General features: G+C 38.9%; 1 protein-coding gene across 3 annotated transcripts in view; it reads left to right on the top strand.

Moving 5' to 3' along the window:
- Positions 1 to 27,328, top strand: part of ralgapa2 (Ral GTPase activating protein catalytic subunit alpha 2) — a 180,868-nt gene that overhangs the window by 57,365 nt on the left and 96,175 nt on the right. For all 3 annotated transcript variants that reach the window (XM_088353749.1, XM_088353751.1, XM_088353748.1), the window contains 10 exons: positions 197 to 390; positions 468 to 566; positions 1,119 to 1,274; positions 14,239 to 14,367; positions 16,037 to 16,165; positions 16,324 to 16,382; positions 16,555 to 16,663; positions 20,816 to 20,926; positions 22,642 to 22,710; positions 22,931 to 23,059. In XM_088353749.1, coding sequence (XP_088209875.1) covers positions 197 to 390; positions 468 to 566; positions 1,119 to 1,274; positions 14,239 to 14,367; positions 16,037 to 16,165; positions 16,324 to 16,382; positions 16,555 to 16,663; positions 20,816 to 20,926; positions 22,642 to 22,710; positions 22,931 to 23,059 — 1,184 coding nt within the window. The remainder of the gene's footprint in view (positions 1 to 196; positions 391 to 467; positions 567 to 1,118; positions 1,275 to 14,238; positions 14,368 to 16,036; positions 16,166 to 16,323; positions 16,383 to 16,554; positions 16,664 to 20,815; positions 20,927 to 22,641; positions 22,711 to 22,930; positions 23,060 to 27,328) is intronic.

The raw sequence follows: 27,328 nt of genomic DNA, 5'->3' as shown, positions 1-27,328 counted from the left end.
TTTAATTAGGATTTATTTAAAATAAAAATGATTATACATTTCTCATATTAAATCCTTTGTCTCATTGAGAATATTTGTTTCACTCATTCTCTGACAGTCACAGCAACAAATCTGGGTTCCTCCATAACTACGTTTTTATTTATTTTCTTTTTTTTTAATACCAAAGTTTATATGTGTTTTCTTTCTAAACATGCAGACAGCAGCGAGTGTCTGACGGACGACATCAGTATAATTGCGGGTGGAACCCTAACAGGATGGCATGCTGATTCAGCTTTTGTGCTATGGCGGAGGATTTTGGGTATCCTGGGTGATGTCAACAACATCAAATGCCCCAAAATCCATGCCAAAGTGTTTTCCTATCTCTATGAGCTTTGGCAAAAACTTGCAAAGGTAAAGTAGGAAACATTGAACTTCATCATACAGCAGTTCTTTCAGGAATGACTCATTGCTTCCCTTTACTGCTCCAGATACGAGATAACCTTGGTATTAGTGTGGATAACCAGTCTTCTCCTCCCCAGCCTGCATTTATTCCACCGCTCCGAATGCTCGCCTCCTGGCTTTTCAGGGTAACGACATCATGTAACCTCTGACACCAAAAGACAATATTCTTTCAGATATTAATGAAAATGTTTATTCGGAGAACACAATTGAATAGTGTTGAATAGAATAGTGGTTGTTGAGTAAGGCATTATGACAAAATGCTCTTGGGTAAATGAAGCAAACGTATAGCTTTTTGCCAGGTCACATTATCTTTATATGAAGCATACAAGGATAGACAAAGTTTGTTTTGTATAACACATCATAGACTCACTACTATTTTTCTGTATCCAGTGCTTAGAACCTCAATTATGACAAAGCAACCTTCTAAGCAAATGCTGCTTGGTAATGGAAAGATTATCTCAGTCAAATGTGATGGATTATTTTTTAACAAGCACATAGAAGAATAAAAAATATGAAAGAAATATTTGCTATGTTTCATTTCCGATTTCTAAAAGTGGTAATCTGTTTGAATCATCTATGGGAAGGTAAATAAGGAATAAAATTAACATCTTTCTTGAACAGCAACAGAAAATCCTCTCATGCACTTAACAATGCCCGTTTTTCACTATTATCTGCAGGCCACCATGCTACCGGCCGAATACAAAGCAGGCAAACTGCAGGCCTATAAGCTGATCTGCGAGATGATGACCAGACAGCAGGATGTCCTCCCTAATGCTGACTTCCTGGTGCACCTCTACCACGTCATGCACAAGGGCTTTACAAGCAATGATCAGGTATGACCAGCAGATAGCGCCACTGTAACACTTATGTTGCTCAAGTGCATGACTACATTTAAAGGCTCATATTTGCTCATATGATGTTCACATATGTAGTGAACCTTTGCACACATGTGACCCAACAACGTGACAACACCCCTACGGTCTGTCGTAAACAGTGGGCGAGGCCTCTAAACAGTGTATAACATAACCAAAAACATTGATAGTATTCAACACCATTGGTAACGACTAGTCAAACGAATATTTTGCAGCTGTCAGTGGAGTTGCCTTACCTTGTCGGAAAGCAAAAAGAGCGCTATTTAGAGAAACCTAGGGTTGCGTTAGCAATGCTAGCTACCGAGCCATACAGTCTTCCTCCTGACACATTTATACATCTGACCAAATTGTCCAGTCTACCTGACTTCAGTCTACAAAAGCTGTACCACTATATTGTGAACAGAGTATCCCCATACACTGGTGATAATCTAAAAGCTCATAAAAGTTGGATGCTTACCAGTTCTTTGTAGCTTGTACGCATTGCTGTGCTTCGTTTTGCCAACAAATGCACCCCTAGCGTGAAATTTCCCCCTCGTACAACCTTAATAAAACAACTAAGTATCTAGATTTTGGGGAAATGTAATAGAACAGTAAAGCACAAGGCATTTGCACCTTGTATAGAAATCACCTTTGAGCATTTCTAAAATATTGACTTTGGAGAAATAACATTTTATTTTTTTGTGCGTGATAAGCTTTATGGTAGAGCACATAAGAGTTTTCATGACATGTGATAAACGGAAGATTTCTGTTTTGAATTACTGGTTATAAAAGTAGAAAGACGTGCCAACAGGAAGCCACTAACGTTAGCTAGTTAGCACTAGCTAACTTATTATATTAAGTGTCTTTGACGTGATTTGTACCTGCTTATGGTAAAATTGCCAAGAAATACATCAAACCTACTTTGCAAAAAATTCTCGGCGTAAATCCTGTAAAAGTCTGAGGGCTGCGAGTCCCTCCGTTTGATTTGCAGATAATAATCGCCATTTTCTGTCTTCATCAAAACAGATACGACAAAATTCCAAATCGGGTCCAGAACCTTGCCGCTTGGCAGAGTAATGAATCACCTTCGTTAAAAGTGGTGGTTCATTCTTCTGTCGTCGTTATTGATGTTTGTTTCAACTCAACTGCTCGTTCAACTGATATGTGGTAGGGCGCTTCCTCTGTCCGTCATGGCTCTCATTCTGCCAGGGAAGGCAACGTGACGTCACGTGCAAAGGTTTAATGTACGTACATCGGTGTTATGATGATTCAGAAATCGGTGTTATGATGATTTAGAATTGTGCTTCCACAGTTGAAGGCCACACTAAATGATTTTGTTTTGCCTACACCAAGTTGCTTGATGTCGGCAGGAATCTGTGTGCAATACTTACAGATTCAGAACATCTTTAAAATTATCAGTGTTGTCTATCGTACTTTCCTGTCGACACAAGAATACGGGTGTTACCAGCCTACCAGTTACCAGTTCTTCGACAAAATAATCTGCTGTCTTGTCACATAATTAAAATAAATGTCAAACTAAATGAAATCATATTTCTTAAACAGATGCCTTACTAAAAAACTTTGTGTTGCCCAGTATTGTGGTCTATTGTCTTGCTTTTGACAATGCTACACTGGCTACTTTAGCCATAGCATTGATTCAACTGTGGTCCTTAAAGTTATCCAAAACAGTTGAGTGTGTTCTCTCCGTTAGTTCAATTGTATGTCTTAAAAATATGAGCTTTACAATTAAACTTGACCGTGAATGTTATTGGTAACTTGACTTGTCTATGTATCCTCTGTCATGTTGCAGAGTGATTTATTCTTTAAATGAGGTGTATAGTTTTGGAAATCAAGTCTAACTAGTGACAAGGGGACAGGGGCACTGTGTCTTCAGTTGTCTTCATCCATTATTCGCAATGAGGAGTATGGTATTCCAGCGTCACCTGCAAGGCAGCAAACCTTCATTCAGCATTCATCACTAATTAAAGTAATACAAGCCTAGTTTCGTCCAGTTTTCATAGGAAAAATTAAACACACAGTCAAATACAACTCTGAGTACAAAAGTGGTTCGATATTGAAGACTGAACTCACTCTAAAAATTAGACTCCTACACCTAGACCCATCTTAAGACCGACAACATTAACATCAGGTAACGCCAAAACAATATGTGTCTGTGCATTCAAATTTTCATAAATCGGGGCGGCAGTAGCTCAGGAAGTAGAGCGATCGTTTTAGGATTAAGGGATCCCAGTTTGAATCCCGGCTTGTCCGTGTTACATGCCGAAGTGTCCTTGGGTAAGACACTGAACCCCCAATAAGCAGGTTAGCGCCTTACATGGCTGCACAGATCACAGCCGCTATTGGGAAGCACAATGTAAAGCGCTTTGGGAAGTCATTGACTTGAAAAGTGCTATATAAATGCAGATCATTTCATTTCATTTCATAAACGAAACATGTATTCATTATCCATAATATGAGCGTTACTAAAAGACTGTTTTTTTTTTTCCGTTTTTTTTTTTTTTCCTCAGAAGTTGTATTGCTTGCCGGCTTGATTGGTTTTCATGATGACTAGTCTTTGTTGTTCATGGAGAAGATGCCAGAAGTTGGCTAGTCGAGTCAAGTCATTTTTATTTGTATAGACTCAGAGAGACTCAAAGGGCTGAACCCACCCACAGTTATGGTGGCTGCAACATCCCCTGATTTCAAGTAAGTGCAAGATGAAGGGGAAAAAGGAAAAAAAAAAAACAGCATGAGAGAAGGGGGAAACTTTAAGGGATCACATGTATTTATGACAACCAGACTGCAATGGATGTTGAGTGAGCAAAATTATACAAAACATAGTCAACATCAACAATAAACTTGAGCATTAACTACAATTTTGCAAATGTAGAAGACAGCCTAAATGAAGCTCCCCATCATAACCAGGCGGTAGATCCAGAAGGCTCCGGGTGATGGTATAAATTAGGTCCACATGTTCAGCCACCAGCCAGGCAGCAGAAAAGACGAGAAGAAAATAGCATGGGGTCAACATCAATCGTAAGCTATATTATATTAATATGTGGTAAGTCCTGATTTAAACACGTACACTGATTTTGCAGATCTCCTCTCTAAGGGCAGAGCATTCCACAGCACCAGGGCATGAATAAAGGATAAGAGAGGGCAAGACCATGCATACCTTTGTATGTTAGTAAAAGAACCTCAAAGCCACATTAAACGGATCGGGATCCAGTGCAAGTCAGCTAAGATTAGGGTAATATTAAATTATTTTCCCTAGTTAAAAGTTTCACTGCAGCATTTTGCACCTGCTGCAAATTTTCTTTCTGGACACCAGAGTGCAATATAATTTAGAAATCAAGGCATGATGTAACAAATAAATGAGTTATATATTTATACAATAAATATTTTTTAATGTTTCACGTGGTGGAGTGGGCATGGCGTTAGAAATAAGGTTGCATGGACAGGTGCTGGAAGAAGTTAAAAACTTTAGGTACTTGGGTTGTGATGTGGCTGCAGTTGGTGGAATGGAGTGCAAGGTATTGTGAATCAAGAAAGCAAGGTTTTGGGTGCTCTGAGAAGAGTGATGAGCAACAAGAGTGTGAGTGTGGATGTTAAGAGGGGACTGTATGAGAGTGTGATTGTGCCGATTGTGTTGTATGGTGCAGAGACTTGGAGCCTGAAAGCAGATTTGAGAAGGAAATTAAATGTTTTTGAGATGAAGTGTTTGAGGGGTATGTCAGGAGTGACAAGATTGGATATATTGAGAAATGAAATTGTGAGAGAATAGTAGTGGAACTGAGCAAGCGTGTAAATAAGAGAGTACTCTGTTGGTTTGGACACATGGAGAGGATGGATGAGTAGCGAATGTTGAAGAGGATCTACAGAGCAGAAGTCAATGGAGGAGACCAAGAGGAAGCCCGCGATTGACGTGGATGGATGGTGTTATGAATGCACTGCAGGAAAGAGGTCTAAACCTAGTGTAAGCTTGAGCTCTTGTTGGTAATAGGAATGAGTGGAGAGGTGTTGTAAAAGGATATTGGATGTTTGGACGTGTTCTAACGGACGGGCAGGGCAACCATATGATGCGGCAGGGCTAAACCAGTGAAACCTGTCGGGCCCTGCTGTTGAACAAAAGAGTGTGTTGTGTCACCCTGACCAGAGTGACATGGCCGCTTTCTTGTGTCCCGTTTCATCTGGAGGGACGCAAGCATGACCAACTTGGGTGCCGAGGTGCCTAATTTATTTGGGTGTTTGGGCATTCGGGTTGGCCATGGTCCAAAAATGTTTGTGTATGTTTTTGATTTTTTTTTTCCCTTTTTTATTTTATTTGTTATTGTATGTGTTTGTCTTGCTGTCGGTCACCCCTCTTGAGGGATATGACCAAGGTAGATAGATAGATAGATAGATATATTTATACAATAAATATTTTTTAATGTTTCACAATTACGAGGTTCAGAGAAGTGTTCAAGAAGAAGTCTTGACAATGAACTGGACCAAGGATCAACCCTTTCTAGTTTTTGGGGGGCTTAAGGTGAAAAAAATTAAATTGCATCTGTATTTTAATCTCGGTGAGGCAAGCTTCCAAACTTCCACATTGGTACAGAGCATTTGTCGCCAATGCCAGATACAATTGAGTGTCTTCTGCATAGCAATGAAAACTAATATTATACTTGCAAATTATATCAACAAGCGTAAGCATAAAATACTGCAAAGGAGAGCGCTGATACTGGTACATATATTGCCAGTTACCCTAGTGACATCAGGAGACTGTTTTACTACCAAGAAGATAAGAATTCAGTATAATTAAATCCAGTATCAATTAATATATGTTTTAAAAGTGAATGGTTTATGGATAATCCCTCAAAATGTGGTGATAAAATTTCCGAGCCTCTGTATTTTTACTGACTTGTCCCGAGACACAATTGCATTCGTAAGAGCTGTAGCCGACCCAGAGGTCCATATTTGGCCTTAAACTACAAGTCACTGAAATAAGGCTAGTTTGGCACACCTCAGGAGTGCTGAGGTGGCAAGATGAAAGATACTAGCGATGAGTAAAAATAGTGCACTTCCATTTGATATGGGAGTTATTGCTAAACTCAATGATCATTTAATACCCATTTTCACATTGCACTATTCAAACATAAACCTGTTGTGAAAGCATATATTGCTTTTTCTTTTAGTTTGACATGGAAGGAAATAGTTTGTCACTTAGTCCAAAAACACGTTAAATTAATTTTACCAAAATATAGGTTGTGATCTCTATAGATCTCTATAAAAAAGGACAAAAAAGATAATGCATATATATATATGTTTTAAATGTAGGATCGAAATGGGGACTGTTGGTCTTTTTCACGTACCACCAGTTTCTAACCTGACAGTTATTTTTTCCAGACACATTTGCAGAAGTGTTGCCAATTAAAGCTGCAAAGTGGGTCTATATTGTTCATTCCATTTCAGCTCCTGTGAGTGTAATAGTCAGGTAACCTAGTGCCCTTCTCTCACATTGTATACTGAAAACCATTGTAGTGAGGATGCTGAGCTACAGCATGGGCAATAGCGCATTGACTTTTTTTTATGTCCAATATTTGCTTTCCAACCAACAGTGTTGAAGAATTCTTCTGTGTTTTGGCATCTTCCGGTCTTCCTTTAGTCACACCCTTCATCATATTTAAATCTGGCTTAACACCACTCCTACCAGACGATGCAAAGTGGAGATGAATGAAAGCCTCCCTCCGTCAACCGCCCACCTTACCCCCATCCACCCACCCCAAAACAAAGAACTGGATAAAAGAGTGGATAGGGGGTATTTTGGAAACAAGTATGTGTGTGCGTGTGCAGTTGCCCTTCTGGCCGGGTTTCTATTGCACCTTGGCAGTGCGACAAGCTTATTAGAATGTTTTCAATATCGTTCAATAATGTTTTGAGCCCCCGCCGCGTATTCGTGATTAATTAAGGATTGACGTCTGTCGCGCTCCGTTAGACTGACAAGTCGGCTGGAGGCCCAGAGTGGGCTGGCCCTTCTGTGTGTCTGCGAAGGAGTGGGAGCACAGCCAGGGGATCGTAGTCTAGAGTGGAGCAATGAGGGGGGCACACTGAGGGACAAGGCAACATTCTCCCGCTTTTGTTCCGGCTCTGTATAATGCGTCAGGGGGCCCGAGCCATGCTGGCCACTGAGGCATGCTCAAATTGGCCAGAGAAAAGAGTCCTCACACCACACAATAGAGGACAGCCGCACGCCTGCTTAACATAAGAAAGTGGCTCTCACTCGAGCCCCTCCTCCCTTCTCTCAGCCTCCCTACCCAACCGAAAAGAGGAACAAGACGATATTTTTATGTGTATATAGATTATATATACCTAGTTGTCGGGTATACCCAATTTAATTACTGAATGATTAGCTCTGTAGAGCGCACCAGATTATAAGGCACACACCCCAAAAATAAATATTGTTTTCATAGATAAAGCACAGTAGGAGGTCTGGGTTTGGGTGGCACAATCCATGAAAATGTACCGTTTGTGTGTAATTATTGATCCGTCTAAATATATCACTGATCAGAATTGCATAATATTGGATACAACAGGGAGCACGTCGGGGAGCACGCCCGGACATATTAATTTGACCACTATGGATACAGACGACGCATGAAAGGGCATTAGGCTTTATATTATCATCACGCAATTTTAAGTCACTCTACCAAATTGTTGATGTTATGGCTGGGCCGTGAAAATATTGTCAGAAAAGGTTGGGGACCACTGAAATTCAGTATTATCTCCCCAACTCACGAAGTCTTTACGAAGCGAACAAGATTCTGTACTGAATTAGGAAAAAGGCATTGTGGGAAGTAATTTTGTTTTAAACAGAAAAAAAGGTATTGTGCGAAGTAATTTGGCCATCCTGAAAGATATAAACGCTTCCAAGTACTTTGCTTAGTTTGAGCTGATAAAAAGTGAAACAAAATTGTATACTGATTTTAAATCACTAGCTGTTTTCTCATCTATCTAACATATATCATACCGTGACTGTAAATGGTGTGATAACGAGATAAGAGCATTAATAAAAGAAACATTGTTCAATAGTTGGTTTTTTAGGGTGGTCGTGCCTCCAAAAAAGGTTCATAAACACTGCTCTAGATAACAATTTAACATAATAGAATGTCATGTGTTCGGATTGCATAATAAAAGTTATATGTGTTATATGTGTAATATGTGTCAACCGCTCTGCTGTAATGGGTCGCTGGTAGCAACATTTTATTTTTAGCTCCTGGGCAATAAATGAGAAAAACAAGGAAAATCCTAAAAAAAAAAAATATGTTTAAATTTTTTGCTAATTTTAAACATAAGACTTTTAAAAATGTTTTCCCCGAGTTTCAAAATCCACAAAAATAGTAACAAAAACAGCTATTTAAGTTCAACATTTAAAGTTCAACAATAAAATTAAACTTCTTCTAATGTCCATTTAAATTAATATGTGGTAGAAATGTATTTCAGTGTGGTCTAATTCTTTTTATATGTGTACAAATGTCTTTGTTTAAATGTAATTTTATAATCAGACTATCCCCTTTAACTGTAAAAACATTTGAATCGCACTAAAAAAAGGCAAAGAAAACTTTAAACATGATTTTCTCATGTTTTTAAAGAAAAAAATGTGAATGGAAGGCTGTAATTCAAATGGACATATATTCAAAATTGTTAATCATAAAGCTTTAAATATAGTATCATTTTAAAGCTCATTTCTTAAAATTTCCATTGATACAAAAAAACCAAATTTGACATTTGCCTCACAGTGACTCATTTCGGTAGATCAGGTCCCATATTTGATAAATTTTCACAAAATAAGTGATTAAAAGAAGCACATATTCTCAGTTTTCTAATTAAAGTCATCAACATTAAATTGAATCAAGGTCAGATCACAGAGAAAGTTCACTTTAAGGGATTTTTCATTAATCTGACAAGGGGATAAGGTCATGGCCATTGTCCTAACAGTTTGTCCTCCAAGGCTTTCATAAAGATGTGACATACCATGGCAGCAGTAATCCATCCAAGAGGTCAATATTTTCCCCCATAACATTTGAAAGAAAAGTAATCATTTTCCCACTAGGTCAATTCTGTTTTTTTTGACACTGCAAGAGATATATCTAGAACTAAAGTGTTCTGCCAACTTGTATTAGGAGTTCCAATTCATTTTTATTGATTGTGTTATAATATAATACCCTCCATTTTAAGGTTATAAGACTTCGAGGCAAATGATGGTGTGTTACGTGCACCCGGTCCCCCCAGAAGCCGGCAGGTGGACAGGGTGTTCTCTCTTTCAAAAGGGGTCAACTGAAAAGGTCTGAGGTGCTTCTATTCAGAGGTACCGTAAATTACGGACTATAAGCCGCTACTTTTTTCTCAAACTTTCAACCTTGCGGCTTCTTCAGTGATGCGGCCAATTTATGTAATTTTTCTAACTGCCGCCAGTGGCGCTCGAGTACAAAAGATTTAGACCGGTGGAATATATGCGCCGAGAAAGACTGCAACTTCTTGGCTTGTGCATTAATTGAATTAGCGTAAACATACCCTCATCATGCAAAAAGAAAGGCACATCAAAAAAAATCCACCATCACCAACGGGTTCCAAAAATCCGGTCTGCTGCGTGACGGAGAGGAGGGCACCGAATCAGGAGTGGATGAGAGTTCAAGCTACAATGACAGCGCGAGTGAGGCTGCGTGAGCTTGGGACGTCTATATGACAAAGTTTCTTTCCAACACTGAGGAAGACGACTTTGATGGCTTCAGTTCTAAGGAGGAATATGAGGACGGTTTACCATGATTTTTACAAGTAGGGGATGTTTTTTTACCAGACCCGTTTAAAGTGTTGCGAGCGTGTTGCTACCATTAACTGCCCTGTCACAGGCACCGTTTGGGATGAAAGTTATATTATTATTATTAAAGTTTTGAAAACTCTCTCGGTGTACCGTCTTTCTTTGTAAATATGTGTAACCATGTATAATATGTATTTGCAACTGTATATTTTTGTAATGTATTTATTTTAGACACTTATTCTGATATGTTTCGCACGGGCGTATTAAAAAGAAGGGGCGTAACAAACGCGGGCTGACAGGAAGTGGGGACCGGTAAAGGTGAGTGTTTGTGGACACGGCGGACAATAGTGGATATATATTTTTCCCACCCTTACCTTTGGAAATATACACTTTTTTCCTTGGATTACTTTCAACGGGACCCGGACTCTGCAGGTCTGCATCAAACCTTAAGTACCGGTATCATTTTCGGTTCATTTTGCCGGCTGTGATTTTTAGACTGTGTACTTTAATGAAGGACATTCAGTTTCAATCGCGGGACTTAAAGTCGGGTGTGGGTTAAGTTTGTGTTACATATTTCAATGTGGGCGCATGCGGCTTATATACAGGTGCGGCTTGTGTAAGTACAAAATCGTTTTTCCTCCTAAAATGTGGTGGGCGCTGCTTATAATCAGGTGCGCTCTATAGTCCGGAATTTACGGTACATTAATGCTTCCTTTGTTGATACACTGGACTTGGTAGGACCAATCCTGAAAACGTAGAGCCACACAAGCCCCAATTCCCATTTCTCTACACCCCTAAATTTCAGCACCAGAAAACACTTTGCATTCTCCATTTGCACCTTCTGCTAAAATGCTCATTTCATGCAATCAAGCAACAGTTTGTTGCTCACTAATTACATCTGACTGCTCTGCACATTATGTTTCGGAGGTCAATTACCAACAAAATAAGGGTAAAATGGACCCTTAAGCTCCAACCGCCAATTTTCTACGGGCGGCGAGTCCTGTTGGATCCACTTCCCGCATATTACCTTTGTGTTTATTCTCGTTCTTTTCAGTTCAGCAGCACTTTCTGTTTGTCAACGCTCTGGGTTCCTGGCCAAGATAGAAAGGCGCTACGGTATTCCATAAGAGTAGAGGAAAATTGTGTTCGTATTATGTTTGCAGAGTTGCCCTGTTGATTTAGATAGAAACAGTCTGATGTTTGAACTGTGGGGATTTGCACAGGTTTATAGACAAGAAGACAGGTGTTCCCAGGCTGGACCTTGCCTTTGTACACACATATGCATGAGTGAGTAGAAGATAAGAGACTGAATGAACACAGTGCATAGTCATACGGAGCGGATGTGTTTTTGTTCTGCATTGAGCCCCATCACCGTTTACAAACCTATTTTTTATTCTTGTCTCCTATTTTTGCATTGTTCCGGCTGCATTTTACTCTTCACATCCTTGAGAGGTTTATGCAACCTACTTAGCATATGACAATGTTGAAAAAATACCATCTGCCGCTGTGCTGTCTGCAGCTCAACAGAAGAATACTATGTCTTTAACTTTAATTACTGTTTTTATATCTATGTACATAAATATGACTCGCTGAGGTTGCAGTGTTTTGTTTTCCTCTTTTTTTGGCTCTCCATCTGCCACCTCTTTTTCTGCTGTCGTTCTGTGCCTCATTTTTTTTTTATGGTACTGATTTAGTATCCCATCGAGTGCCCTACTCACCTTGCCACGCTTAAACTGTTTAGCCTACCTGTAATGCAGGGGAAAAGAGCCCTTTTTTCTACTGTGGTTTTAATGTTCTGGTCAATTTACAAAACATTTCTGTCCGTGTCACCGTCTGATTAAGAGTATGCTGTTGACCAAAATGGACTAAGCTTTTTAAACTATAGGTTGTGATGTAAAATCAAACGTAATGTGACACAACACATTTTATTTTAATGCTAGTCGTTTGACAAAATCAATGTGTCTTGGGTGAATACATGCTAGCAGCTAGATTCGCTTCATTGTCAGTCAGTGATTAAATTTTCATGCAAGCCATTTTCCGGTTTTGGTTGGATTTTGTTTTTTTCTGAATCAAATGGACAAACTTCTTTACATCATTTAAAGTAATATGCTATCGTTTTGTATGAAATTGTCCAGTTACATAAGTGACACAAGGAAAATGCAATGTCTACTTTTAATGTATCTACACTCTGTAAAAGACATTTTTCGTTTGTCCAAGACTAATTTCGGTTCATTTCTGCACAAAGCACAAACGTACACATTGCATGAATACGCTTCTTTCTCATAGACACAGAAAATAATATAAACATGTCACAGAGAAATCAGCGTCTTCAAGTAAGAATTCTTAGGCAAATTTAACATCAGTGTGCATAAGTCCTTCTTTTTAGTACAATGACTAATATTCAATGAGCGTACATATCTCATCTCATTAGCTGCACCACTTATCCTCAGTAGGGTCGCGGGGGTGCTCGAGCCCATCCCAGTAATCATTGGGCAGTGGGCAGGGGACACCCGGAACTGGTTGCCAGCCAATCGCAGGGCACACAGGGACAGACAACTCACTCGCTCATTCACACCTAGGGACAATTTGGACCGGCCAATCCACCTGAAATGCATGTCTTTGGAATGTGGGAGAAAACCGGAGTGCCCGGAGGAAACCCACGCAAGCACGGGGAGAACATATAAACGCCGCACAGGAAGTCCGGTAGCTGGATTTAAACCCCCACAGGAGGTTCCCAAGACCTTAGAACTGTGTCGCCCACGCGCTAACCACTGCGCCGCCGTGCTGCTCCGAGCGTACATAGGTTTTGATCAATAATACATCAGAAAAACAAATCTTTAAAGTATGTGCGTAAGGCAAGTCAATACTGCTTCAATTCAATGTAGATGTTCAGAATGTTTAACTGAACACGAAATCCAGGTGAGAAAGGAGTAACTCTGTTAAAATCCTGAACAAGAGCATATGCAGGGTTCTTTGTAGGTTAGCATGTCCTTATAAAACATGATTTTAGAATGATTGGGTATTGGATGGCCTATTGCCTGCATGTGAATGTAGTCAGTATTTTTTCCTGCCAAACACCAATGGAGAAATCCAAGATCGCTTGGGCCCGAGTAAAGATGACAATATTTTTAAAACAAATTTCTAAACACTATATGTGTTCCATTTATCTTAAGCACAGTTAAAAAAAATGTGCTTTTTAGCCTGTAAAATCTTTTTTTTTTTTCTTTTATGGCAAGAAAGTGTTTATACTCTTCGTCAGAAGAGGTCAACATCCAGTGAGTCATTATCTCAGCATGGGCACTTTAAGATTGGCTTGGCTGTAGTACAAAAGTACAAAAATTAAAAGCAAACATAAATTTCTACAACACATTCATTCCACACTGAAAAAAAATCATCCAACTGGCTTAATCGTGGCTTATTTCCAGCATTATTTATTTTATTTTTAATATTGTTTTTACTTTCTTGTAAAATAAAACAAAATTCTGGAAATATTCTTGCATGGCAGATCATTTTTTTATCGGAGGTATATTTTTCCTAACTCTTAAAATTTGAATTTTTTTTTTAAAACAAACTATTTCTTGGTGGATTAACATAGATTGACTTGGCAGGGCGGCAGTAGCTCAGGAGGTAAAGCGCTCGTCAAGAGATCGCAAATTCGATTCCCAGTATGTCGAAGTGTCTTTGCACAAGTCACTGAATCCCTAATGTCCCGGATAAGCAGGTAGTTCCCTTGCGTGGCTGACACTGTGATCGGTGTGTGAGTGTGTGAATGGGTAAGTGCAAAGCACATTGTATAGCGCTTTGGGAGGTCTTCAGTGACTTGAAAAGTGCTATATAAATGCAAAACATTTACATTTACTTGAAAACATGATCTTTTTACAAATTCTATTCCATTCTTTTATTTTCTAACAGACGTATTGCATACCATGTGTGTTGTGCTAAATACTTCCAATGTGTAAGGGAACGTTGGTCTTTTGTCAACACGTTGAGTATAAAAGATTTGCAATGCATTGTTTTATATTATTTTTTTATTTAATTTTACACAATGCACAAACTTATTTTCATGGGGTTTATTTTTCAGTTAATCATTTGTTCCTACCGACTACTACTTATATCAAATTAAAAGTGTGACATGTTTTTTGTCTTCAGGATACTTTGAACACCATTATCCGTTCGTGCTCTCCAAGATTCTTCTTCCTGGGCCTGCCGGGCTTCACAATGCTGGTCGGCGATTTTATCACTGCCTCCGCCCGCGTCCTCAGTTGTGTCTCTTCAGAGGTACACAAGGGATTCAGAATCCTTTCATGTTTTTGCAAGTTCATTTTTATGATATTCAAAATTTAAATTCGACATGGCAGCCTTTTATTAGGATCCCTTCAAAACACCTGCTATTTAATAGAGAATTCCTCGCCAAAGGGGATTATATTGGATTTATCGTATTTAGTTATGGTCACTTGGGTGGTCCTTATTTTCAAACTTTAGATTTTTATGGTGTGAAACTTGTAGGAATCGCTTTTTGTGAAGTTTCGCATCAGACATATTTAAAGGTGCCTCAAATCTAATAGGGTGGTCCTTGTACAGTATGTCACAAAAGTCAATACACCCCTTGCATTCCTGCAGAAATTTGACATACTAAATGTTGTTTGTGGAAAGCTTATAAAGCAGTTTGAATGTATTGTTCCACCCAAAATTCAAAATATAGTCATTCGTAGCTAAACCGTTGGTGACAAAAGTGAATAAGCCCTAAAGTGAAAGTTCCCATAAGTGTCAATATTTTGTGTGGCCACCATGAATTTGCAGAATACCCCTGACCATGGATTTCACCAGAGCCTCACAAATTGGCACTGAAATGCTCATCCACGGAGCTGCGGGATATTTATGATCTTGTGCTTCTCCACCTTCCGCTTGAGGATGCCACAAAGATGTCATATTGGGTTTAGATCTGGAAACATGTTTTGCCCTTCATTCACCTTTACCCACAAGCCCTTTCAAAACACCATGATCATCTTACAGGTGTGTTTGGGGTCATTGTCATGCTGGAACACCGCCCTGCAAACCAGTTTCAGGATGGTAGGGATCATTCTCTGCTTTATTAATTCACAGTACATGCTTGAGTTAATTTTTCCCTCAATGAAATGCACTCATCAGCCCCAAACCATGACATTACCACCAGCATGCCTGACTGTAGGCACAAACATCTTTGTCCTCCTCACCTGGTTGCCGCCACACATGCTCATACTGTCTGAGACAAATAAATGAACCTTTGGTGGGCTTTCCGGTGGACATCCTTCAGAAAAGGCTTCTTTCTGGGGCGACAGCCTTACAGACCAATATGATAAAGTTTGCAGTGCATGGTCCGAGTACTTATAGACCCCGTTACCTCTTCAATCTCTACAGCAAACGCTGACAGCACTCCTACACTTATCTTTCTTAAATAGCATTTGGGTGTGATACTGCATGCTCACTGAGATTCTTTGGACGTTCAAAATGAGACCTGTTAGGAGTGCCTCTTGATTTTGTGAAAACGCTGGACAATATTGGCCACTGTACTGCAGGTCAGTTTCAGGGTGTTGGCAATCTTCTTGTAGCCTAGACTAGCCTTATCTAGTTCCCTGATGAAACAAAATCAGCGATGAATAAAATATTATACTTTAATACTGTTTAGAACACAGATGTGACATGCATGTTTTTTTTCAATGTTTAACACACTTTGTGAGTCTTTTGAACCCAAATTCCAAATGCACTTTTCCCCAAAAATGCTTTTAAAAAAAACTGATTTTCAAAATTCTCCCTATATATAAGGAGCACCTGAATGGCTGCCATACATGTTGTATATGGCACTAACTCATTAAAAACGTTTACTTATAGGTATTTATTCCATTTGTAATCTATCTCTATGTATTTAACAAGACCTTTGAAGTAGATGTCATTTCATTTCTTTCCCTAGGCTCCCAGGATGGAGGCTCAAACAATCCTTGGCTCATTGGTGTGTTTCCTCAACCTCTATTTCCACGTTCCGGTTCTACGTAGTGTGGCTGGTTCCGATGATATTATTGTAGGAAATGAAGTTATCAAAGTAAGTCAAACAGTTAGTAACCCCTCAAGGGGAAATTCATTTTAGTATTTTTCATTACTGTAAAGGCCTTAAAACCTTGGATGAGTTCAATCCCAGGATACACATCATAACCTATAGAGTCTGACTTTAATCTGATAATGTGTGTCTTTGCACTTCAGGATTATCTTGTCAATATCCTGCTCGAGGCTGCAACAAAAGAACACTGTGAAGAAGCTAGGTATGTCATCACATAGATGAAATTACATGTATAGGTTGAAGACAAGAAAGTAGATATGTGTGTTCTCCAAATTAAAATTGTGATTAAAAAGAAATGTGGGATCTTAGATACCTAATTTCAGATTAAGATGCTGTTTTTACTTTCATACTAGTAGTATTCTTTTTTACTCCAGGTGTATTGCTGTGTGCAGCCTGGGTCTTTGGGTTTGCGAGGAACTTATGCAAGAAAATATTCATGAGCAAGTGAAAGATGCCATTAACGTCCTGGGAGTAACACTTAAGGTCAGTTGCCATTTCATTAGTGTCTGTAAATAAAGATTGAGCACCAGAAATACTTAAATTGACAATTGATAACTGAACTTTATGTCAAATTTCTTTTCACAAGTTGTTTCTGCAGGATTGTCTCTGAAGCAGTTTATAGAATAAAAATGTTACCAATTTCATGTACAACTCAAGAAGGCGATACTACTTTATATTTAGAATTCTTAACAGTGCAGTATTTTCCATTTGAGCTAATCATAAAAGACACACCCAAGTCCCATTATAGGAATTTTTTTTTAAAAACTTTGATACATTTGGCCTGACCGCCCAAATTACGTGTGTCGTAAAATCCAATTCTTACATTAATTTATGTACATATCTTTTATGCCAAGTTTTAGTTAAGCAGCTCAATGTTCTTCCTGGTTAGAGGGATTGGATTATATGTATTTCTTCTCTTCTTTGGAAGAGAGGATATAAATATTTTGCTTTTGCATTTTTTTTTTCTGCTGTGATACATTTGACTCAAGACTGCCTCTTCAGGTTTAAAGTGAACCTACAACATCGGTTCTCGACCATAATCCGTTCCAGAACCCTGTTCGAAAACCGATTAGTTCGATCACTGAAATCATTTTTCCCATTAAAAATAATGTAAATCGTTTTAATCCGTTCCAACACCCTGAATGTTTACCTTGAATGTTTAACGTAAACTTAAAACTAACCCAGGCTAATCGTACATTCGCGTTATCGTAATCTTCCATACGAAAGATTACGCTAACATGAACGTGTAAAAATAAAAAAAAAATCAAGTCGTTTACAAGTCATTTAGCACCCGGGTCTCCACAACAAGTGGTGAGCGGTTCATTGGAAAGGGGGCTCCGTTCCAACACCCTCAATGTTGGGCTCTGTTCCAACACCCTGAATGTTTACTAAATGTTTAACCTAAGATTACGCTAACATGAACGTGTAAAAATAAAAAAAAGGATAAAGAAAAGAATTATGAATAGGATTTCTTACCTTTGTGGTGGTCAGCAGAATGCGCAGGCAAGATCAGCAATAGTTGTTCGCACTACTTTTCTTTTTTCACCTGTAGCAACTTTCCTGCTTGCACTGACTTTCTTCGGAGGCATAATTAGGGGCTAAAACACTTCGTACACCTATATTAAAAGCGAAAGCAAAACGAAGCACGTCCGCACGCGACAACAGTTGGTCACAAAAAGAGCGATCTACACCCGTTACGCCGCTCAGCATGGCACCCTAGCGTACGCACTCACGCATTACCGGCGTTCAAACTCCGATTTTTTTGACCGAACAGCGAAGCAAGAATTTCTCGAAATTTTTGGTCGGACTCTGATTTGTTCGAACTGAGAGGCGTTCGAAAACCGAGGTTCCTCTGTATTGTATTTAGGGAAGGAAAACACTTGCAGTCACAGTTACAAAGTTAGCGCGCGTGTTTTTTTCATGGTCAATGATGGAGAATACCCAAATTTTCAAAATGCAAGGCGTCTTTGATTAATGTAAACCAAAACCTTTAAAGGAACTGGACTGAATTTGGAACTTTGTTACCCTCTGCTGCCAGCTCCTGCCTAAAAGTCATAATCCCAGCCTCAGTCAGCTCATTCATGATGCGTGTGCCAGGATGTGCATTCTTTTAGCTACGCTTGAATCAACCCATCTCTTTTCATCTTTTTGGGGGTTTAAGTTGGTATTTGGACTCTACTATAAGCAGGCCTTTGCTTAGTTACACCATTTTATGCTACACTGACAAATAAAACAAAATTTAAAAAACCTGCGGGGTCGAGCATGACTATACTATCCAGCACATCCTCCAGCCCCCTGGTTCTTTGATGGACTGATTAAATGTGTGTCTGTAATTTATTTATATCAGCAGTCTTCAACCTTTTTTTAAGCTAATAGCTGCTTTCCGTTACTAATTAACACGAAAGGCTACCAGTTTTATATTCATTTCAAAATAACTTATATTATGAATATTTTGTTACTATGTTATTACCAGGTTTATTTTTTGAAGTAGGATTAAAAAGACTCACTCAGTCAACCACTTAAAGAAAAGTCATTTTGCCATAAAATCACAATACCTAGCTATTTTCAGATCCGAGCCGCTACTCAGCTGTCCTTAGGGGGCTACTTGGAACCACGCCCTCTAATCAATGTAATGCAAAGTGTAGTGTGCCAAAATAAATCACTAGTGGCTGGTTTATCTGGAATTAAATGGGTTGTGCATTTTACATAAAATATATTTTTGGCAAGAGTATATTGATTACCTTCTACAAAAATAATAATGAACCCCTGTGGACAATAATCAGTACGCTAATTATACTTGTTGGTATTTTTGTAACAGTCCTCTATTTTCTCTGACTGAAGAGATCCCCAAAACCAGTTTAATTTTTTTTCCTTCTTATTGGAGAGGGACTTATGTGCTGGTGTAATTTTTGAGATTGCTCTGTCTCCGTAGATGTTGGCCAATTTAAGCAGCTACATTTCCCGGCTTCCTGCTACATCCCCCCTCCTTCCAGCCTCCAAGCCCCTTTCCATCTCTAATGGAGCAGTAATCACTCCCCTGTACAACTTGACACACAGACTCCGCCAGCCCCAAAATAGAGGGTAGAGGCTGGGTAGTGTGTTCTAGAGGGGGGGATGAAGAGTGGCACTGACTGTCTCTTTTCTAAAAGCAGGTGTTGAACTCTCAGGGCCTCTTTTTGTGTTTGCCCATTTCTACACTCATTGCATTGTCTAGGCTTGTTACATGTTGAGAGGCATTCAGCTGGAAGAAATGGGGAAATTCTATTTCTGAAAGCAGAATTTCAAATCACTGAAGAAATTCACATTTACGAGGAAGTGGTCTCCTTTCAACTCTTGTGTCTAAGTCTGGAGAAATTGAAGCGAGGGTAAAAGTGGAACTAAATTAATGCTGTTCTGAAAAAAAAAATAGTTTAAGTTATGAGCTTGCGAAGAACTCTGTCAATATCCTCCAGAATACGAAAAAAACCCGACCATTGCAAAAATTAGGTTGAGGCGTTTTTTACAAGATATTTTTATTAATTCCTAGAAAAAAGTGGGTTGTCAGTAAATGACTGAACTAGAAAATGAGTGACAATGAAGAGGACAAATGAGCAAATATTCAAAGACTGGGCTTGCTCAGTCATTTGAAAGAAACCAGGAGGTGTTTGAGTTACTCTCCTATCGTTGCTGCTATTTCATAAATACATATCTTTATTTTGGGACATTCTTTAATAAGGGCCTTTTTTTTGACTTTTTGATGGTGAACATCATGTTCATTTTGTTCGAAATATAAAAATGGACATTAGAAGGAGATAAGTAGTAAGAGTAGCATCCATATTATATTCACTTTTAGGAATACATACTCCTTCTACAAGTTCATTCAAAATTATACAGTAATTATGTTTATAGTAAAACACTATGGTTTCCACATAGACCAGGAATGTCAAACTCAGTTTGGCTATGGGGCAAGATCGAGACTTTCTGTTTAGCTTTGTTTTTCAGTATTATGCTTTATCATTCAGCCTATATTAGTTACTTACCCGACATATTGTAATGACGGATGTAAAAAAGATCTATTCTAAACACAACACATTTATTCACAAACAATAGGGAAAAATAATTTCATGTTTGGCATTATATGTGTCAACTGGTTTATTTTAACAGATAAGTGAATACAGTTTTACAACTGTACCAACTCACCATGCTATACAAAGTCAACACTGCCCTCCAGCGGCCAGGGCAAGCATTTGGTTTATATTTATTTAAAAAAAAAAATCATAACTTTTGATGTAAATGTTCTAGAGACCAGCTTTTTTTGACATACCCTAAAAAGTAACCAGCCCGGGGGCTGTATGTTTGACATGACTGCCATATGAACTGTTGACCAAAAGTATAGAAAAACACCAAAATATATCACACCTGAATGTGACATTTATTGTTAGCCTCTGACAAAAAAAGAAAAAGAAAAAAAAGCTAGTTTTCCAGTTTTTAAATATTCATTCCTAGTCTGGAATCCAATTTTAGTTGCACTTATGTTTAAACAATAAAAAAAACTGTCTTTTGGAATTCAAAAATATTCTGTAAACTGTTCGTGTATGATGCAATAAACACATCCACCTAACTGTTATCTGTAACTCTTTTTCTTGTTGTGTGCAGTTTGGAAACAAAGTTGTGGCTCAGGTCGCCTGCGACGTTTTTCAGCTTCTCATCTCTCACTGGGAGCCTCTCCAAAATGTGGATCCAACTCTGCCTAAAAAAATTATTGAGGTATTATGCACATGCGCTACTCAATGCCGAATATTAAAGATGGTGTGTTAAATTAGTCCCCAACCACCATGAGTATCTTTGGTTCTGAGCATTAAGTAACTAAACACTTTTTCTCTCAGTTCTTTTTCTAGAGCAGGAAACAAATACTACCCTTCTAGTGTCTATTCTGTTTCTAATCTATTACCGCTTGCCCTCTATTTTCCTTTCACAAATTTGCTCTAGTTTACTGAAGAATGAGTTGAAGTGTCCTGCCATAGATTGCCAGAACCTAAATAGTAAAAAATTGTAACGAAACATATTTTTTTTGGGGCATTGGACAAGATCGTGTGCCACGAGATGAATGTGCCACAAAATATGTTGTTCTTACAAAGCAGGGATAGAACTTTTTTTTTCCTTGAGGCATTTTTTTATTTTCCTTGGGTGGCCACCTGTCCTTGGGATTTTAAATAACCAACACAAAATGCATTTTACAGTTGTATTGGTATATTAAATACTTGGTTATGCACTTTTTTTTAAACTAGATTGAAGTCCTGGTTCTAACAACGACATGACTTATGTTTGAGAGCCGCAAAAAAAGCCCAATCTCTGGAAGCTGAGAACAAATACAATTTTAAGAATGACTTAATTGCGCCTAAAGTGAATTGTACTATAAATCAGCTATTACCAGTATTTAACCGTTACTTCAGCGTCGCTTTTTGGCTAGCTCAGGGGTTGGCAACCCAAAATGTTGAAAGGAACATAATGGACCAAAAAAACCCAGCCAAAAATTAAAAACTTAAAATAATAAGCCGTACACGGAAGGCAACACATACTGTGTGTGTGTGTGTATATATAAGTATACTGTTTATCTCTTGGTCACACGGCTGAGCGGTTAGCGCGTCCGCGGCACAAGTTGTAAGGTCATGGGATCAAACCCAGCTACCATCCTTCCTGTGCGGAATTTACATCTTCTCCCCGTGCTTGCGAGGGTTTACCCTGGGCACTCCGGTTTCCTCCCACATTCCAAAGACATGCATCTCAGGTTAATTGTCCAGTCCAAATTGTCCCTAGGTGTGTATAAATGAGTGGTTGTATGTCTCTGTGTGCCTTGCGACTGGCTGGCAACCAGTTCAGGGTGCCTCCTGCCCACTGCCCGAAGATAGCTGGTAAGGGTTTCAGGACCCTAGCGACCCTACTGAGGATAAGGGGTGCAGATAATGGATGGATGGATGGATGGATGTTTTCCTATATCCATTGGTAAATGTTTAGAATAGTTATGTCATGTTTGTCCTCTTACAAAAACCATATTGTTTTCCATTATCAAACATTTCTGAAAAATTACTAGTGAGTCACCAGGGAGCGCAAAAAGCTGGATGTGGCTCCAGAGCCACTTTATGTTGACCCCTGAAGTAGCTCATTGACGCAGCCACTAGCATGAGCACGCTTGTCTCTATTGTTAATGGCTAGCGTCACAACAAAATGACATATAACAACTTTTTATCCAAAATTTCTACTCCAATTGACTTGCTATTAACCTACCAGACTCTTATGAAGAAAAGCATAAAATAATTTTGATAATGCATATTACGTAAGAAGTAATGATGCAAACATTGATTGTGGATTCATCATTTCATAAGAAAATTAAGACAGATTGGGACCCTTACAAAAACTGCATGCCTGCCTTTCCTCTGACCTGATGAGTATTTTTTTTCTCTCCTTGTTTTGTCTGTTTGCAGATATTCGTGGCCACGACAGCCTTTTTGTTGCCAAGCGCTGAGCACTCAACGGTGGAAGCAGACAAAAAGGTACATGTTGGAAAGGAAATGGCTGAGATCTGAAGGACCTTTATGTATCATGCTGGAATGGTGCATTTTATGGAGGAATTTTTTCACTTGTGCAATTGGCTCCTCTCTACCCCTTTTGCTTTTACTCATTTCTGTTCATTCACAATGTTTTTTTCTTCATCAAATGTATTTAATTCATTTTTTTAATTGTTTACACTTGATAACTGTGCTTATTTTTCAGTTGGTGGTGTCTCTACTCCTATGTCTTTTGGACTGGTGCATGGCCGTTCCTCTGAGTCTGCTGTTGGAGCCTACTACTTCGGAAGACAACAAATCCCACAAAGACCCTCTTCTAGATTATATCTATAGGGTAAGTACTGTAACAATCTTCTTGATGCCAGAACATTCATTATCCTTACTGTATTTCCTGGACTTCAAGTCAAACCCCCAAATTGGCCAGATATTGAAATATTACCTATATCATTGCCTACATTTCATGTTGATGATGTATGTGTGTTGTCTGTTGATGCCCTTGCAACATCTGTCGTAGCATGGTCACCCCTTATCAAGGTTCATTCATTTCATCATGCTCAGGTTTGTCAGTTTTTCCTGGCCCCCATGTAGGTTCTAGATTAGGGGATGTTGTAAACGTTTTGTTTGTGGTAGGAAGGAGTGGAGAGGTGTTGTGAAAGGATAGTGGGATTGTGGACGCGTTCTTAAGGATGGGCTGGGCATCCGTATGATGCGGAAGGGGTAAACCAGTGAAAGCTGTCGGGCCCTGCTGTTGAACAGAAGAGTGTGTTGTGTCACCCTGACCCGAGTGACATGGCCGCTTTCTGGTGTCCCGTTTCATCTGGAGGGACGAAAGCATGACCAACTTAGGTGCCGAGGTGCCTAACTTGTTTGGGTATTTGGGCAAGATAGATAGATAGATAGATAGTAAACATAGTCTGAAGTCTGCATAGCGTTTTGAGACGTCTCGTGACTTCAGGCTATAAAAATAAACATGACTTGAATTAAACCTGTGAGCCTTATATGAAGACCAAATTGGAAATGCGCTACCATATTTGTGAAATAATGGATCAGTCGTAAAATATTATCGCTGACCACAATTGCATAACAAACCAGGTAGCATTGGTAAGGGAGAGCATTTGATCCTATCCACTAAACCACAAGAGCTTATTACGTATATCGCGATCTACCGGTGGATCACTGAGCTCGGTAGCCTAGATGGTAGGGCGCCCGCTCCGAGACTGGGAGGTCGCTGGTTCAAGCCTCGGCCGAGTCATACCTAAGACTTACAACATTGGTACTCATTGCCTCCCTGCTTGGCGCTCGGCATTAAGGGTTGGAATTGGAGGGTTTGGTCACCTAATGACTCCCAACACAGCAGTTGGGTCCAAAATGGCGGCGCCCTGTTTGGCTGTGGCTGCATTGGCTCGCTATAGTTAACTGTACGGGTCAGGTGTATTGACATTTCGTTCTGTGTGCATGGTTACAAAGAATGACAATAAAAGTAAATTCTATTCTATTCTGAGGTAGTACTAGCAGGAAAGTATTGAGTGCATTGTATTTGTTGGGACACGCTGTAATCTATCAGTCAAATGCAGCATTTCAGCATGGAGATCAATGTTGCTTAGCAGCAGTAGCAAAATGGAGAACCCCCAATTTTGTCCATGTAACATGTAATTTATTGCAATTATTTGTTTTTATTTTTTTACTAATAATTTCACAAGTATTTAATGATTAAGAGTCCATGTATTATTTGCATTTACATTTTTATAACATTAAATATATATGTTGGAGTTTATCAATATGCTTTACAAATAGATAAAGAGCAAAAAACTGTTACATTTCGGTTTAGGTATATGTTGGAATTTTGATTATTGACCACAAATGTAAGTATTTGCCTGGTTTGAGTACATGGTGTTACATTTTTTCCCGAATAATCAAATTGCACTATTGCAGAACAGTTATACTTATTTCTTGCAAGAGCATCAATGAACAAAGACATTGGCAATTAAAACGAGTCTGGCTTGAATTGATTGAGTTAACTATTGTATTAGACATTTTAATTTTGATTAAATGCATTTGATTTAAGTGTGCATTGATAAATATTGTGAGCATTCAGTTCCACCAATTAGAACTCTTTCTTGTATGCTAGACTGTTTTTAATCTCCATGTTTTTGTGGTAGGCAGATCATTTGGACTGGGTCATTTTGTAAGTAGCTTTCTGAAAAGGGGTTTTTAAGGGTTATTGATCTATCTTCGTTATTCATTATCCATTATCCGTTATCGGTCAGTTCATTATATGCTACAAAGCCTAGGAGCCGGGACACTTACTCTCAGCCAAAAGGCTAAGCTAAGGTCCTAGCCCTAAAGCCTTGTTGCGATCATTGCGAATTGTGAGCACCCCTGCACTAGAATATTAGGAATATATATGCCACATGAAAAGGCATAAGGTTTTACCTCATTATTACTCTATATTTAGTTATGGTACCAGATATGAGTAGAGAGATTGTTGTTTTACTTTTTCTCTTCCCAAACAAAGCATTGTGACAAACAATTTGAATATGTGCGGCCATGCATTTATTTATATCTTTCAAGACAACCAAACTATTTCCCACAATGCCATTCTTTTTATTCCGTTCAGAATCTGGTGCGCTTCATAAAGCCTTTGCGAGTTCACTGTACTTCGGACCCGTTTAATGTCTGACAATATTTTCCCGGCTCGAGATCTGGGTTAAATTCCCGTTGCATTCAATGTTATGCAATTGTATGCAGTTGTGATCAGGGGTTTTTTTGTGCAATTCTAGCCATTACAGCAGTTTCAATTCCATGTGTCATCTGGTGCGCCTTTATATGTGAAAAAATATCACAAACTTATTTTGGAGAGTGTGCTTAATAATCCGGTGCACCCTTAGTGTGCAAAATGCAGTCAATTAATAAAATCTACTGTAAAATTCGGACTATTTTTCCCAAGCTTTTACCCCTGCGGCTTATGCAATGATACGGCTAATTTATGCATTTTTTCTAACGGCCGCCAGGGGCGCCCGAGCAGTAAAGGTCAGGGTGAGACACATGAAATATATGTGTCGAGGAAGATGCAAGTTTAATCTAACTTCATGCTTTGTGCATGAATGAAACTAGCATAAACAGACCCTCATCATTTATTTCTAAACGGTAATAATGTTGTGAAACGAATAGATTACACGAAGCAAAGTCCAACAAAGCAGAAATGTTTATGGCGGATTCCTATTCATCTGTCGGCATTATTGTGTGTTTTGGAGTGACTATTTTACACGGTTGTATTCTATGGCTTGTCCTTGATGTAACAAAGCCATTTTGTGGACGTTCAAAGAAGTTGTTTCAGACTGATCATGATGTTTCTCTGATGAGTATATTATGAAATGGTTAAGGGGTTAAAGATATATGTACCGTATATTTTTCTGTGTACTGTCTTTTTTTTGTTAATACCTCATGTTTCAACGTGCGCACATGCAGCCTTTAGTCAGGTGCGGCTTTCGCATGTACAAAATGGTTTCTGCTTTAAAAATGTACTGGGTGCGGCTTATAGTTTGGTGAGGCTTATAGTCCGAATTTTACGGTGATACATAAACCTCAGGTACCACAACTCTGACGTTTGCCTCTCGACACACCTTTTGGCTATGCCTCGTTGAATGCTATAGCCACCCAATATTGTTGACACACTTTTTCTAAATTCATCGGCTGTTTATCGTATTGAAGAAATATTTATTTCAGTAAAAATGTTCTCCATAAAAAGAGTATATTGCATTTATAATTGTTAAATTCAGACCTTTCGGCCCTTTTTTTTGTGTGTGTGTGTGTGTTGACCCCCGGGCAGGTTCAGGGCTAAATGAATGACGTATGATTCATTCCCTCCTGTCTGGGCAGATGCGGTCAACGGCAGATCTTTGTAAGGATGTCAGCGCTGATAAGAAATGGACCAATTATTCAAACAGGAGCCTTTGTCCATTTGATAAGCTCAGGCCATAAACGCTTGTCCTGCAGATTTGAATGGAATATGTCTTAATATGCTAGTGACTGCTGCTGCTGTAAAAGGAAAGACAATTAGACGTGATTAGTTTATCAGAACACAAACAACACGGCCTCGCTGGGTTTCATTAGAAGTTGTACATCAAGCAAGGTGTAGCAATGTCCAGGCTTTTATTGTTCGCACTGTTGGTTTTTGTCCTGACTTAATTTACAAATCCTACTTGGGGGAGAAAAAACATCCCTTGAAAAATAAAACCGTCAAATATCAATGCAGTGTATAGCAACAAAAAAGGCATGTTTTCCATTCGGGCGCAATATACACTTAGTATTAAAATTGTCTTGATTGTCATAATCTCAACATTGTGAAACATTTTTTGCAACAAGATTAGACTTGGTACTCCAGGGTACAAAATGTATTATGGGGGGGGGGGGGGGTGATTTTGTAAGGTTTATTGTTCTATATTCTTTCTCAATTATCCATTATCCGTTATCGGTCAAATAATAATATGCTACAAAGCCCAGGGGCCGAGACATTTTGGAGAGAATGAAAAAAAACTATCAGGATGAATAGGCAAAAAATGAACAATTACAACATAGCGCCTAGAAAAACTGGCCTAAGTTA

Source organism: Urocampus carinirostris, chromosome 15 (genome assembly GCF_059441175.1).
Source record: "Urocampus carinirostris isolate Australia breed hairy pipefish chromosome 15, RoL_Ucar_1.0, whole genome shotgun sequence".
NCBI lineage: Eukaryota > Metazoa > Chordata > Actinopteri > Syngnathiformes > Syngnathidae > Urocampus > Urocampus carinirostris.
This window is presented reverse-complemented; position numbering and strand designations above follow the sequence as displayed.